Source organism: Bactrocera oleae, chromosome 6, assembly GCF_042242935.1.
Source record: "Bactrocera oleae isolate idBacOlea1 chromosome 6, idBacOlea1, whole genome shotgun sequence".
Lineage (NCBI taxonomy): Eukaryota > Metazoa > Arthropoda > Insecta > Diptera > Tephritidae > Bactrocera > Bactrocera oleae.
In genome coordinates, this window is record NC_091540.1 from 48,529,062 (window position 1) to 48,545,040 (window position 15,979).

The window sequence follows — 15,979 nt, forward strand, 5'->3', positions numbered from 1 at the left end:
GACAAAAACAATTTTAATATGAAACTTTATTACATCCACGAACCACAATTTCAGCTGCAAGCGATTCTCGAAATTTTATCGCTCAATATCGTCCGATGTGCCACCGCTTGATGCCGTCTCTCGCTTTGCAAGCTAACGGCTTAATAAGGTTCATTCCGTAACCAATTCAAGCATGAAATTGCCGAGCACTGCAGAAAAATATTTATAAGGCTACGTGCATACACATGCATATGTATAAAATCGTATACATATGTATATATTTCATAAATTGCTCTGCATGACTGGCCAAGCAACTGCAAACGAAGTTATCCGCATAACCAATCACACACACATATACTCATACAAATATGAATGTGTCTACTTTGGGTCATGTGACTTTTACACACGAAAACCCTTGCTACATTGTATGCGCTAATAATGCGACAAAAGCCAGGTCAAAAGAACTAAACTGAAAACGCATTTACTTTACTCAAAGGGTTGGAGAGCCCGGTGGGGGCAAAATGAGCATAAATAAAATAAACAATAAAAAGTAAATCAGTATTAAAATACTGATTGCAGTGCAAGACACAAAGCCAGTTATTAACATTGTAAGCATTTATACCAAATAAATATGTGTGATTGTATGCGTGTATGTAATTGCAACGGCACTCTTTGTTCAGTAGAGTTTGCGGAGGAAAATTCTTGAAAACTCACAATTTGAATTTCAGGTTTGACATAAAGTATGCTAATAAATTTTCGTGCTACGCTAATTCATGGTTAGTGTTGATTAATGGGCACTCGACAATTTTAATGTCAAATTTGGTACTAAGTGTTCCCGCAATAATGCACTCCAATCAAATTATGATATATGTATATGTACATAGATCCTCGATAGTAAAAAAACACTGGAATCAATTGCTACACATGTTGTTGCGTAAAGCAGAACCATAATTGCTAGCAACAAGACTAGTATATATAAATATTTTGAGGCGAAAAAAAAAAAATTGTGTTTTATTTTTTTCTGATTCACACTTTCTTACATTAAACTGCAACATCTAAAATAAGCTAATGCTTTCGCTTATTATAAGAGATTTTTTTAATGGACACCCTTAGTGGCTTTTTTGAAAACTTTAAAAAAAAAATTACTAAACAATGGTATATTTTAAGAATACCAGTAAAAGTTTTAAAGAAAATAATTAAATATTTTTCAAATTACACGGGATCTCCGACGAGATCTTAGCTTCTGCAGTGATTCCAGTGAATTTTTTTCAAAATTTGACACACGGTGTGCCCTATGAATTCTTTCCGAATTATTGGCAAGTGAAAATATTTTTACGAAAAAAGTTTTTAAATATTTATGCCGAACTCCAACAAAACAAAAAAGAAAACAGTAAATAAAGACTGAAATCGCTAAAAATTTTGATACGCTAGCAATTTCAGGAATTGAGGGCATGTAACGTTTTTTAAGATGTCCAACCCAATTTATTGTCAGTTATTTTGCCATTTATGATATGAGCAGTATGTTTTTTTAGATCGTTTTTCTGTGGTACATTTTTAATACCAAACTGCAGTTTGCTATGTGTTAGACACATGGTATGGACTGATTTCTAGTCATTAGTACTTAACTTATATTAGGACTACTACAAACAAGAAAAAACGATAAAAAACGATCTGATACGCTGATATAAATCTTTGGTCATTTAAAACTAAGTCAAAGAAATAACTAATTTAGTTAAAATCGGTCATAATTAATTGGGGAACAAGTCTGAACTGAACGTGAAAAGAGTTCGAGGCACGTCGAATTTTTGAAATGTTTTTGATTAGTGTTACGGCAAACATCTAATTAAATGTTTGCTGAAATTCGTCATAGCAGTAGCAGCACAATTAATGCACCCCATTCAGAAAGACTACAAGATGTACTCATAAAACTCGTGGTACGACCGAAAACTTGAAGGAATTACGTTAAGAGCTAGTGCCCCACTCACCTTATTCCCTAGATGCCTAAGTAGGTATCGAAATATTGCATGCCATTACAACAAATACGTTACTCTAGAGTCGAGACGTCAAAAATAAAATAATAGTATTTACTTTATTATTCAATATATTTAATCGAAAGCTCCTTGATCAATAATTGTAAGCTCAACTAAAATGCTGAAAATTAACTTTTATTTAATCGGAGCATGAACATTGAGGACTTCGTCAAATATTTCACAGAGTTTTCCCTGCAATTATTTTCTGCATTTTAATACTAATCGAAAATTCAAAAACAACTCATAGCCGCATGCGAAATACAGATTTATTGGAATCTTTACAATAGCTATCTTCGATTCGCCAAACGTTACTCTCCAGGGCATCTTATAAGCTATACCAGATGCTTAAACAAACGGGCAGCACTTGTGGTGCAACCCTGCCTTAAAATGTCTTTTTTCGCATTAAAAACCGTTGCTGTAACTCTTCATTTTGGTTTTCAATAAATTACTACAAGTATAATTGATTTTAGAGCTTTTGTTTTAAGAATACACCAAAAACAGAATTTGTATTTTCATTTGTCATTTCAACCATTCTCAGTAGTAAAACACATCTAAGATATGCAACCCAAAATTGGTAACATTAAAGATAACGTATATACCACTTATATACTAGTTGTATTGCAAATTCGATTATGCAAATAGTCAAATAAGACTGGAGCTTGTGCTTTATGTGTATCCAGCACAAAGACTAAAAATAATAATTAATGGACTCTTTTTCGATGTTAATGATGTAAAACACAAAAACCTTGTTAAGTTAATTAGAAGCCTTTATTTACACAATTACTTTATTTGACCATTGCGATTCATTAATTAGCAAAACTTATGATACAATAAATGTATGCCATATGTCAAAACATCAGAAAGCCTAGTAACAACTAAGCACTAAAAACAAAAATGTATAACAATGTTAACAGCGTGACTTTTCCGTTATTTTGTATTATTTAAGATGACATATTTATAGTAAATACATGGCAGATTTATACGGTTATATTGCACGTGTTTTATTATTAGTTTGTTAATGGGGAGGATAGGAAATAGCGTAAGTAATTAATTAGTGCTCAAAACCTGGTGTAAAATTTTTGGTTTGGAATTTTTATTAAAATTAAATTTATTTCACAAATATTGAAAACTTTTTTACAAATAAATTTAAATTAAAATTATTAAAAACTTATTTTAAAAAAATGCTGCCAATTTGAGTACTCGCATGCTATAAATAAGCATGTGATATTTAATCAATCAGTCACAAAACAAATCCTTTAATCGGCGAACTACAATAATAATTATAAAACCACTACACCAAATAAAGTTCATCCAAAGTTCATTCTTCATATTCATCCACATTTTATTTATAATTTCACATATTGAAACTTCCATTAAAACTTTCATTATCACTTTTAATGACGTCATCACTCGCTGTATACTTTTTATTTGTTACTAACACTTTGTAAAGTTGTTAAGTTAATTGATGGTTGTAAATGTGTTCTAATGTGACAACTGCGGCAATGCTTGTTTATTATCAACAAGAAAGAACGAATGATAACCAAAGAACAAAAATAAAGAAATACTATACTGATATAATGAAGCGCTGCTATAATAACAATAATTGCGTTTGGCACGCTTTTGACGCTGTCGTTGACTGGCACCATGTCGGCATAACGTCGGCAGTATGTGCCACATATGCTTAGTATAACATATATTCATATTCACGTTGGCATGTTTTGCAATATCGGTGATACAAGTAGTAAAACACTATTAGTCGAAAAAAGTTAATAAATAATTTAGATTTCATTATAAATACTAATTTAGAATCGGACTCTTAAAATAAAGATCAAATGGATTTGCCTAGATTAATCTAAGAAATTTATATTTCTACCGTTGCTTGTGTGTATCTAAGCCGATTTCTAAGCAAACTTGAGTTAAACAAGAATAAGCGTTAACTTCGGCAACACCGAAGCTATAGCACCCTTCACAGGTGCATTTCTTTTAGTATAAAAGGAGAAAAAGACGTGTAAATAATTTCAGATCGATATCTCAAAAACTGAAGGACTAGTTTGCATATGGTATAGGCAAACGAACGTTGCTAAACTAACTCAGATCGTCACGCTTCTAACTCATATAGGAGTATATCCTTTATAGAGTCCTCAATGTTTCCTTCTCAGTGTTACAAACTTCTTGACAAACTTAATATACCCTCTTCAGTGTATAAATGTATAACAGTCTGTCTTCTTCGTTTATCTATAGTTTATATAAAAATCTTATGTTAGCAAAAATATTTGAAGTGCAGTGATATGAACACTTACTACTATTTAGTGCTAATGTTAATAAATATACGAAACAAGTTGGCATATCACATCATAGCAAGTGGGTGAGCAACAGCGGAAAAAATTTGGCAACGTTGATGAAACACGAGCTACAATTCGACCCTTTCTAACTACAAGTGTTCCTTTATTAAAGGAAGTATCGAGCGTTTGTAAAGATGTAATGATCTAACTCTAGATAAAGGCATTATTGATATAATTGTAGACCAATTTCAAGTTCATTAAATAAACAAGCAACTGACTGACATGAGATTTGTGTTGTAATGACAGTGGTAGAAATTATCACCCAAATAATTTCGAGAATGTAGCCGAGCTGACTTTCTTCAACAAATTTAAATCCGCGTTCATTCCAGTTAAAAACATCCAACTGTCGAAAGAACGGTGCACTTGAGGCTTCTGATCAGTCGTTGCAAGACTTATGCGATAACAATAATTTCCCTGGAAAACCGTTAAAATTTCTGGCAGGAACTTTTTGGCAGACACTGGTGGATATTTTGCTATTGCTAAAATAGCTCCAAAGGTATAAGTCTGAACATGAACATGAATCGTCATACTCCCATGATTCTATATTCAAAATTGAATATGAAAAATAAAATCAAGTTGTGTAATTATTTGTTAAAAATTAAAACTGTTTGTTTATGGAGTAAAATTTCAATAGCAAAGTTTTAGAGTTACATTTATAAATAATATTTTTCTGATGTTTGATATCACAAGAAGCAAATATACTTTTCTTACATATTTAAACTAGAATATCATTGGAAATAAAAGTAGTTTTCCTGAAGGATTTTTACTTTCCGGGATGAACTTGATAACCCGATACATATCTACGATTTTTTCTCGCTTGTTGCAAAAGATATACATATTTTTCAATTCAGAACACTAAATATAATAGTATTAGTTGTTGATTAAAACAATATGACTTTATATTTTTAAATCGCTCTTTAAGCTGAATTAACATCATATGTATAATCATACTTTTTATGATTTCATTGCAGAATCTGTATTTACGCAGAGCGTGGTTAGCTTCTACATTATTAAGTCTATGCTTTTCTCCTAGAAAATTGCATAACGAAATTAAACATGACCCACATGCAGCAGGGAGTTAATTATGCTATAAATGCTAAGTAGTAGTTTACCCATAAACGCTTATTAAACTATTTAAATGCACACATATAGCGGTATAGAAATACCCATAAAAGAGTAGCTGCATAAATGTTGGTGAATATATATATATATGTATATATGTATTATATAATATATATATTATACATGTATGAGTACTTACGCTGCATCAACTGAGGCGATTTTCTTCATTGGCTCCTGTACGATCAACGCTAAATTGAATGCCAGCCACAGGGTGATGAGACGTGCCCGTGGCAATAGCAACACTGTTGTGCATCTATCCCACGTTGATATGCTGCCAGCGCCATAAGCGCCGCCACTGTTGACACCGTACCGACTACCGCTACTACTGCTACTGCTGCTAAAGGCCATATTGATGCGAATCGAAGTATTACGACGCTATATTTACCAATATAACCAATAACGTGGGGCCCGATATTGCCGTTCTAACGGAATGAAATGGCAATTGCTTGTATTAATAAAGTTAAAGCTGTGGATGATGGCGACGTTAGCTTGTGATGTCGGGATGGAGGGAGGAGGAGCTTACTAGTTACAGCATATTACTCACACACACACATACAAGCGCGCACACTGGCCGATGATGGATGAGTTGTTGTGATAGGCGTTTGTTGCTGTTGTTTGTAGTTGATGTTGTTTGTTACTGCTGTTGTGGGCGTTGTGTATTTTATAACTTTGATTATGAATTTTTATAATATTTCTTGCTGCTCCACTTGCCTTGCTGTTGCCTTTTTGTTTTTGTTTCTTTATTTCTCAAGTATTAGTTAGCTTTATTGATGATGTCGATGTGCAAGTCTTGTTGTTGTCTCGTATGTGTTTTTTTTTTTTTTTGTTTTTTGTTTTGTCTATATTCTGCAGCAGTGACGCTGGCAGCTTCCGTTTGCTATTTTTATATCCTTCCTTTTGGTGCCCTGACGCTGTCTGCTTTATGCACTCGCTCTGCTGTACTTATGAATATTTAGCACAATTTTATCTATTCATTTCTGTGGGATATATATAGCATTACTTTTCTATTATGCCGCAAGGCCCTCGCGATACTGTCGCCAGCGTCAATATATTGCCGCGCGTCATACTATGGAAAAAGTACTTTGCCAACGCTATATGGCTTTCCTATTTGTGCTTATGTCACAGTAAAAATAGGAAGTATTTGCCAATCTTCAGCTGTTGTGTTAGTATTAATATTGGTGCTTCTTGGTTTTTTTCTCCGTTTTTATGATTTCCGCGCGTTACTACGTATGTTTGTTGCACGTGCTTTATTTTAATGGCAGGATAACTGATTGGTTTGCTTGGTACTCGCTGGCAAATGCTTGTAGTGCTCGATAGAGTATTATCTTGCTTTCCGTTTGTCACTGCAAGCGTTAGTGGCCTTCGTCTCAGCAAAGCATCTAACGCTACAGTTAAACTGTTTGACTAGCTAGCTAAAAATATGACATACACATGCATTCGCTGTTTCTTTGTGCGCGTCCTTCGTGGCATATATCCACAGCTATTTCGTCCACTGTTAAATATTTTTGTATTTTTATCTTTTCACGGTATTATTTTCGTTACTAAGTGCGTGCTTATTGACATATTGTTCTATGTTTTTTTTTTGCTACTTTTTTTCATGCCTTGCCGGCGTGCGTTATGCTTTACGCTTCAAAGTGTGCGTAATATGAAAAGATAACAGAAGAACTAAAAAAATATTGGATATAAAAGGAAAAGTTGTATGAAACTAAAACACAACTAAACGTTTCTTTTGCTTTCAGTCACTACTTGCGTGAGCTAGTCTCCCGACCACCACAGACGCGACGGGCAATTGTCTTTGCCGCACGCAGTCAGCGGTATGTGCGTGCCAAGTCAAAACGTTTTTAAGCTACAACAATAAAATTAATAAACAAACAAAAACAAGCGCAAAGGCAACAACACGCAGTCAAGCTTTACATATAATGTTAGTTGTTGTTGGTGTTATACAAGTTTGCTGGCGAGGGTTGTCATTAGCAGTCCGCTAGCTAGCGCCGCATAATTTGCCTGTGGTTGCGTATACGCCAGCGCCAACGGCAATGTCGCGTAACAACTGCAGTTATTTTCGTTTATTTTATTTTTTTTTTTTGGTTTTTTAGCTTGACCACCTTTTCGCAGTTAGGCATTTAATGCTACAGATTTTTATCAAATACCTCAGTTCACAGTTCCAGTTTACTTTTCCTGCTTCATTTCCATTTAATTACTCTTTTCGCAGGCTTTGCCATGTTGTTGCGCATTGTTTGACTGAAATTTCTTGACTGCTCCACGCCTTTACGGTGTTGCTTACTTTTATTATAACGACTTGTGCTACGTGTGCGTGCAGCTCTTTCAGGTTAATTACATCTTCAGTTATTTGCTTGTGAACTCTTTCAGCGGAGCTGCTAATTTTGAGTCCAATTATGTGTTTATAGTGGCAGTAATTTTTCATTCAACCGCAAAGTTTTACACTTTCCTTATTTTATTTATTTACTTTTTTTCTTCTTTTTTTAAATTTAATTCTCGATTTATTTTCAATATATATTTCACTTACGCTGGTTCTCTGCACTACTCAACTTTCGATTTGTTTGTTTGCTATTTCTCTTTTTCAGTACTTATAAAAGTTCTACATTCGCAACAACCCACGGTGTCTTCTACTTTTTATCGCATTTCAAATTTCACATTTTTGGTAAAGTCCACATTTTTTTATTTTTCACTACAGGCTTTTTCTTATTTTTACTAATTGATGGCATGTTTATGAAATTTTACTTAATAATTTTGTTATCTAAAAATCATTTTGAGATGCTAGAAATAAAAATTTGTTGTTAAAAAATTTATTAAGTTAGATTTTTTAATTTTTTGTTTGAAAAATAAGTTGTAACAAGCTATTTTATTTCATAGAAAACTTAATAAACTATACATTTACAGCTCAGACTACATTTAACTTTCAGTGTTTAGCTGCCAAAAATTTCTAAAGTCTGTGGGTTTGTGTTGTTTTATATATATACCATTATTCAGCCTGACTGAGACAAATTTTTCTATTTTAAAGCTATTCCTTTACACGAAAACAATAAGATTCTACTTGAACATTTTTTTTAAGCTTTATATTCAATCTACTCTAAATTTCGGTGATTAATTTAATATTAAATTATTTTCTTTCTATGTATTTACATATGACAGACCTGTCGTGTATAGTTGGAAAAAAGAGTTTTCTCCGTGTCTGCCTTAAAAACATAATCCAAGTTATATAAAGGTGTATCTTATGAGACCGAAAAAAATATAACCACACTTCCGAAAAATGTATTAAAAAAATAATTGAATTAACATTTAAATTTGTTTTTTTTTTTAATTTTAAAACACGATAATCTAATTTAAAAATAATTTTCAAATATCTAAGACCAAGCACCGGACAAAACAAATTAAATTTATATGTTTAATCCTAAACGCATTGAAAAAATCCCAATGATCAAATATCAAAAATTAAAAAAAATATTGTTTTTGAATTAAAATTTTTCGCACACTCTGGCACTTCGTACCACTTTGTACTAGAGCTCCCATAAAGCCGTAATTTTCAATACTCTAGAGGAATAGTCGACAACGCTATCAAACGATTTATATTTTATTAATTTTTAATTCTAGTTTTGGGATTAAAAACTAAAATTTGCTGATAAAAGCAAGCAAAGAAATCAACTATAGTGACAATCCAAAAACTAAAGCTTTCTACCAATACGGATGAAAACACATAACTTTAAAAAATAGCAATAGGAGTAAAAAACGCTTTCTTAACTTTGTTTACTTAAATTGTTTTCAAAAACTCGATTCATTAGTGATCCTTTCACGATATTATGATCCTGATCCCACAATTCTTACAAAAATCGTATTAATTATTTAAAAAGAGTTTAAAATTCGATGCTGTTTCATGCTTTTTACCGAAACTTTGACAGCTTTAAAGTCGCTAAAACAAATTTAATCTTCATGAATTAATTATTTTTACAAATCTTCAGAATTTCACTTTCAAATTTCAATTTTCACATCATTATGTGATACTATCTAACAATTTATTTAAATCGTAATTTTGAACAATATAATTTTTTTCTATTTTGTTTATTTTTTTTTTAATAATTCACAGTTTTTAAATTAAAACTTTTTTTTTACTAAATTTTTGTACGATACTATTTGCTTTTTTTCGAAATTTACATTTTTTTTCGCAAGATATACATATTTTATATTAGTATTTTTCATGAAATTTCTTAATCTTACAGCGAATTTTCTTTAAGGTTTATTTTTTGTTCTTTTTATATTCTTGTATTATGGTATATTTTAAATGTAGACGCTTAATCCGATTGCAGCTTTCATTTTTAATAAGAGCCTACGTATTTTATTTTCACAATTTTTGCCATTAATATGTTTCTCCACAAACGTATGCTTTGTTTCGTTCGTTTTTTTATACCAATTTATCAGGGCGCACCTTATGCGAGTAAATATCAATTTTTGCTAATAAACTTGTATAACTTCATCTTCTTTTTTTAATAAACCGCAATTTTATGGCTTTTCAATTTATTTTCATAAATTCTTTTAATTTTATGTGAAATTTTTGCACATAATATCTTTGTGTATTAAAAGTACCCCCACCGTAGCACAAGGCTCCAATAAAACTGCAGCACAATTTTAAAGTATACTTTTGCGCGCAGAATTTCCACCGTAACGCGCAGCAAGTAGTACACTCAGCAGCGCGCACTATAACAATATGCTTGGCGAGGTCGTCGCAGTCATAGCCAACCATTGTGATCGACTTTAGCACACAACAACTTGAGGCAGTTCAGTGGAAACGGTGAGTACCCGTACACGTTTTCAGACGAAGAGAGCCTTCAGATATACAAGAGAAATTGAGTAAGCGCCAGGATTTCATTTTCGAATACATCCTTTTACTACTCTTTACCAATTCATCGCACTTTTCTAGTGCAAATTAACTAAAGCTCAATTTCTCACACTCATTTATGTTCGTCCTCTCTCACAGAACTCTTAAATTTCTCAGTTGTAGGGTGTGAGTAAATCTCTTAAGCCAGCACACCTTTAGTGTGTCAAGCAAATATATTAACACAAAACGGATTTGGTAAGTCACACAGGCGAAAGGAAAACAGGTATGACGCAGTGAATTATGCAAGTGAGCATTGTGGCACTGTAATTTGAAAATATGGCAACACCACAGCGTTGTATGACCATCAAGTGTGGCATACTTTGAGGCGGTCGAGGAACTGTTTACTATGTTGAACAGATGTGCGTCAAATAATTGTATTCATATAAGCTATCCTATCAGCATATGTAGCCGTATAAGCATGTCTTCTTAAAGGAATTATGCACACATACTATACTACTTATATGAACCAGATGTTCACATATATTATATAAGCAGTTAAGTAGCAAAGCTTGCGCATTAGTCCTATTATAATTATAATTTATAATTTATAATTTTTAGTTGCTCAAGGCAAAGGCTATGTTGAGTAGTTATGCTATTCATTTTATTTCTTATCGGCAGACACGAATTGAAATTAAATTAGCGCTTTTTATAATATTTGCTTTTCCTTGCATTTAATTTCTTCTTCCTGTTTTCTTTATAGGTTTATAGTTTTATTTACAAATATATATATTGAACACAATGAAAACATTTAAGTTGTAAATTAATGAAAATAATTTTAAATAATTATGTGAGCAAAATGACAAACCGAAAGGAGATAGTATTGAACAAGTATTGGCAAAGTTTTTTCGATAGATTGAGTCCTAAATGAAACATGTATTTCTCCAAAATCGTCCAAACTTGAAATACTTGCCTTCAAATTTCGAATTTGAATTTACTACAACAATCGCTACTAATAATTTCATGTTTGAATAATACTTATTCATGTATTCATTCAAACGCAACAAGTAAGGAAGCACTTTGATCGGTTGTAACCCAACATTTTGTACACAAATGGGGGAAATTGAAATTTAACACATATTTATCAGCATAAAAGAACTAAAAATAAAAAGATATCATAATATGTAGTACATGGGTCATAGGTAACTTGAAGACCAACTTCATACAGTTTCGGTATTAAACTTTGTTATATCGAATGTTACACTTTTGCTTGTATAGATAATATATCTAAGATATAGACCGATATATACGGAAGTTTTGAAATATTTATGCTGGGTAGGACTAGGGGAAGTATTGACCCTATTTTACCCATTTTTTAAACAAAGATTTTCTCTGAGTTTTAAAAATATTTCCAACAGATTAAACGACATTTTCGTTAAAAATTCGCCATACGCACTGAGAACAACATATTCCGTGTCGAAGTGCTTGAAAAATTATGGTTCGATTTCGATAATTTTAAGACGCGGGGCTATTAGCGCAAAGTGTTATTCTGATTATTGCTTGATTTATATTATGTAAAGTAAAATAATCATGTAGACTCTAAAAATGTGATATATGGGAAGTAAACATGGTTTTATCACCATTTTCACAGTGAAACATTAGAATACTAAGATAATGTTAGCCCATAATTTAGATGAAATTGGTCGAGTAGCTCCTGTGATATGTGAAGACTTCACCTAAAGGCGAGCGGTGTCACCTATTAAGCAATTTTTACATCGACTCCTATGAAGCCATTACGTACCATCTTAGCTAAGAAATTTAGTTCTTCAGTATTTACTTAATGTCACATCGTCCTTTTAACAGTTTATTTAGTAAGTTATCGTACTTTTAGTTTCTGCAAGGTAGATGGGCGTGGTTATCAGCTGATTTTATTTATTTTCACCCTACATGTGTAGAAGCTAGAATGACTTGTCCTCAGCAAGTTTGATCGTTAAAGCTTTACTTGTATATAGTATATGTATATTAAACTTTTAAGAAGGCGGTACAGTGCCCACTTCTTAAAATGTTTTAAAGTGCATATGTCCTTTTTTATGCTTCGATTACACTTCCTTAGTACCTTACCAAATTCGTGTTATTTGATGATCAGTTATAGTCCTGTGACATTACGACCACAAAACCATCATGGCCTGTCCAAGCTATGAAAACATAAATATTTTACATTCAGATTTCATTTATCCCTAAACTGAATTCAGAGTAGTGTGAGTACCGTGGACTCTGCAATAACAACCCAGTAAGTTAATGAAAATGGTTCCAAAATACACACATTTTTTTACCAAACCAGCTAGCTTTTTACGGCGCTTTGAGCTCAGACTAAATGCTTGTCAAACTCAGCACTCAGTAATTAATGATTGATTTATGTAAGCCGCGACTAAACTAGTAGTATCTAAGGTGGTTGGGATGGAGAACCAATATCCCTAAAATTCCGATAAAAAAAACCAGTTATTCATTTATCAACATAACTAATTAAAACGGTGCTTTTAACTAAAACTTTTTTCGAACCCTGATACAAAGCGGATCTTAATATGTTTGTATAATAATATGTATTCGTTCTTATACCGAAATTAAATTTAGGAAAACAGCAAATTTTTATTAAAATTAATTCAGTTTCAGATCTAGCATACAAGCAAGAGTAATGAGGATTTGCATTAAACTCTAAAAATGCTTAAAAATGTCGCCAAATTAAAACGACAAGTTTTACCGCTTTTAAACGAAATTTCTGACAGAACTTGGCTTGTACGCTTCAAAGCATACCACGAAACTTTGATGGCAAATCAAGTCAAGCAGGAACCGAAACAATGCAGTTGAAAATGAACCAGGCAATAAACGAGAAATTTCTTCTTTACTTCTCACTTTGACTGACTTCCAAACAATTGAGAGTTTGATTGCGCGCTGGAGCAAAATTTTGCTTGCCGAATGCAAAGAAGCCGTCAGCCAGGCAGCCGATTGCTTTCTGACACGTACAATAAGAAGAGCAAGCGCTCCATGATACACATACAAAAAATCAAAGCAATACAAATACTTAAGAGTACATATACATACACAAACGTGCACAATTGGGTACAAAGTGCTGCCCACAAGTTTAACGAACGTTTCCTTTTGGGTGTCGGTATTAGTGAGCGCCCGCATGTGTGTCTATAAACCTGAATGAACCTCAGAAAACATTTAACGCCGTCGCCGATGTAGACAAAAGCACAAAAAACTATAAATCTGCAAACAAAACCAACCGAAAACAACAACAACAACAAATACAAAAGAAGGCGAGAAAGCGATAAGCAAGAAAATAAACACTTGCTAAATGTGAAGGAAACAGTGCAAAAGCAACTGCTGTGACCCGAATGAGTGCCTGCTGAGTGCGAATTTGGAGAGATATGATTTGCTTGTGCTCCCGTTGAGTGTAACGCGCTTTTTTGTGATTGTCAAACGAACTGCTTGTGGATACGTACGCAGCAGACTGTCTGTGTGTGCAAAATGGTTGTCTGGCAAAGGTGTGCGCTGCTTTTGTGATTCGAAAAATACCTACACACACACGTGTATATGTATGTACATGTATGTGGGTATGTGTGCATGTAGCCTCAATCTGGAACGCTTTCCCAAACCGATCGACGATGCACTAAAGCGAAGTCACATTTTACAACGGTATATGGTTGAATTTGTGCTTTATCACATGTATACCTACATATGTATATGCAAATGCTTATTTAAAGTAAGCATGTACATACATACTATATGTATGGTATACATATGAAGATAGTATCGAAGCTTTGTTATGCGCTTTCAATCAAATCAACAACAAAAATCAGCTTCGACTGACCGAATGGGCAACAAGGAGTATACAAATTCGTATGCAAAAAATATATCTCTGCAGTTGGATATGAATACACACATAGGCTCTTAGTGGTAAATTTCTCATATACACATAGACATATAAGTGAGTTCTCTAGAAGTGCTATTTTTAAAACAAATTCAAGTAAAAAACTTTTAAATAGTTATTTTAAACATATTTTCTCTTCAGCATAAGACACGCCCGATTTTCATGAATAGCACCAATCGTAGTTTTTTCTAATTTAACATTAACACATATTAATTTTCTTTTATTCTTAAAAGCTACTAAGGCTGCAGTAGCTGGTTAATATATTGGAAATGCATAAATTTTTGTACGATATGACAGTTATTAAACTTCTTGTTAGTCACTAAATATATATTCTATGGTCACTTGTATTCAAAATATTTTTTAATTTTCCTCAAAAATTTTCCACATAATCACGCCAATTTTATAACAAATTTTCAATAGTTTTTCACACAAAGTACACGTTTCAACTAAATTTCAAATCAATGATTTTGCACAGCGCATAATTGTGTGTGTATAGCAATATAAACTGGTAGTTTAACACAATTTCATTTACTTTTTTATTGCCGTAGTAGAAAATTTAACTAATTTTTAAACTGCTGCTTTGATTGCAATTATAATTTTCCATATTTTTGCATTGTAAAATCAATTTTCATAGCAAAATCTAAAATTTTTCCATGAAACTTTTTTCTTCACTTGACTCGAGCGCACGACCAGCCGTTAGTGTGTAATACAAGCGAATATGCAAAGACCGACTGCCCCAGAACTTACATCACGAAGAAAATTCAGGGTGCGTCCAGCTGCTGCCGTAGCAGCAATAACGATGGTTCGCGAGCGTATTCGTGTGCCTACTCGTATTCTGGTCGGCTTAAAATATACTACGTTACAACAATAGCAACAAAGAGCGCTTTCAAGTAGGCAGTAAAGCTTAAGAGGAGCCAAATTATAAATTGCATACGGGAATGCGCTCGGATATGTGAGTGCATATGTGTGTGTGTAAATCTCCTAATGGTAAAAAGCGTGCTCTCTCATGTGGTTAAACAAATCTTTGTTGGTATGTGTGTGTCAGCGATTTTATATCCTGGACTTGTGTTCGGTATTGTCAATATATGAAATAGCAGCTGAGTTGTTGAGATAACAACCGAATTGCCAACCATTTGAAATTTTTGAATTCAAACTGAACTAAAACGTATGGTTTTTAGCATAGAAGCTTTAAAAGTGATATTTAAATGTAAATTAGCTTTTTTAAACTCATTTTTTTTTTTGGCAAGAACCTTATTTTACAAAAATAACTATGAAACAAATTTTTAGTCATTTGTCTACATTAATGTTGTTGCTTTCCAAATAGTTTCTATTCGATATTATGCACTTATGCCAACGTTTCTTCCAATCGTCCAAGCAAAAAAGTCACACGGAGCCATGTCGGGTGAATATGGAGAATGGGGCATCATTAGAATATCGGTTTTGGCCAAGAGTTCAGCAACAAATTCCTTGTTCCATTCTTTTAACAAACGAAAATCGCCAAGTTCAGCCTTAGCGGCTGCTACAGACAAAGTACGATATAGCTGAAAATTGTATCGTACTTCAGGCGGATGCATATCAACATAAAAAAAAAATTTGACAATTGGACTCTCTTTTAATGAAGAAATCCCCGTTTTTTTTTGAACACACCTTGTACTACTTGTATGATTTAGGTCTTATGAAAGCGAGAAAATAATATAACCAGCCAGTGCTTCCCGACATATTTAGATACAATAATAATTTTTTTAAGTTT

The 15,979-nt window shown here is 32.9% G+C and overlaps 1 protein-coding gene across 6 annotated transcripts in view; it reads right to left on the reverse strand.

Annotated features, from left to right (window-relative positions):
• Rdl (Resistant to dieldrin) overlaps positions 1-14,949 on the reverse strand; it is a 96,082-nt gene extending 81,133 nt beyond the window's left edge. For 3 of the 6 annotated variants that reach the window (XR_004976471.2, XM_036362517.2, XM_036362503.2), the window contains exons 1-3: positions 14,762-14,949; positions 7,621-8,248; positions 5,613-7,100 (exon numbers count right to left, since the gene is read on the reverse strand). Coding sequence is in view for 5 of the 6 variants with exons in the window: in XM_036362517.2 (XP_036218410.1) it covers positions 5,613-5,821 (209 nt within the window). In the remaining variant the exon portion in view is untranslated. Of the gene's footprint in view, positions 1-5,612; positions 7,139-7,620; positions 8,249-14,761 lie in introns of all 6 variants that reach the window. The other 3 variants (XM_036362499.2, XM_036362488.2, XM_070110889.1) reach the window with 3 other exon arrangements.
• Between the last annotated feature and the right edge of the window lie 1,030 nt (positions 14,950-15,979).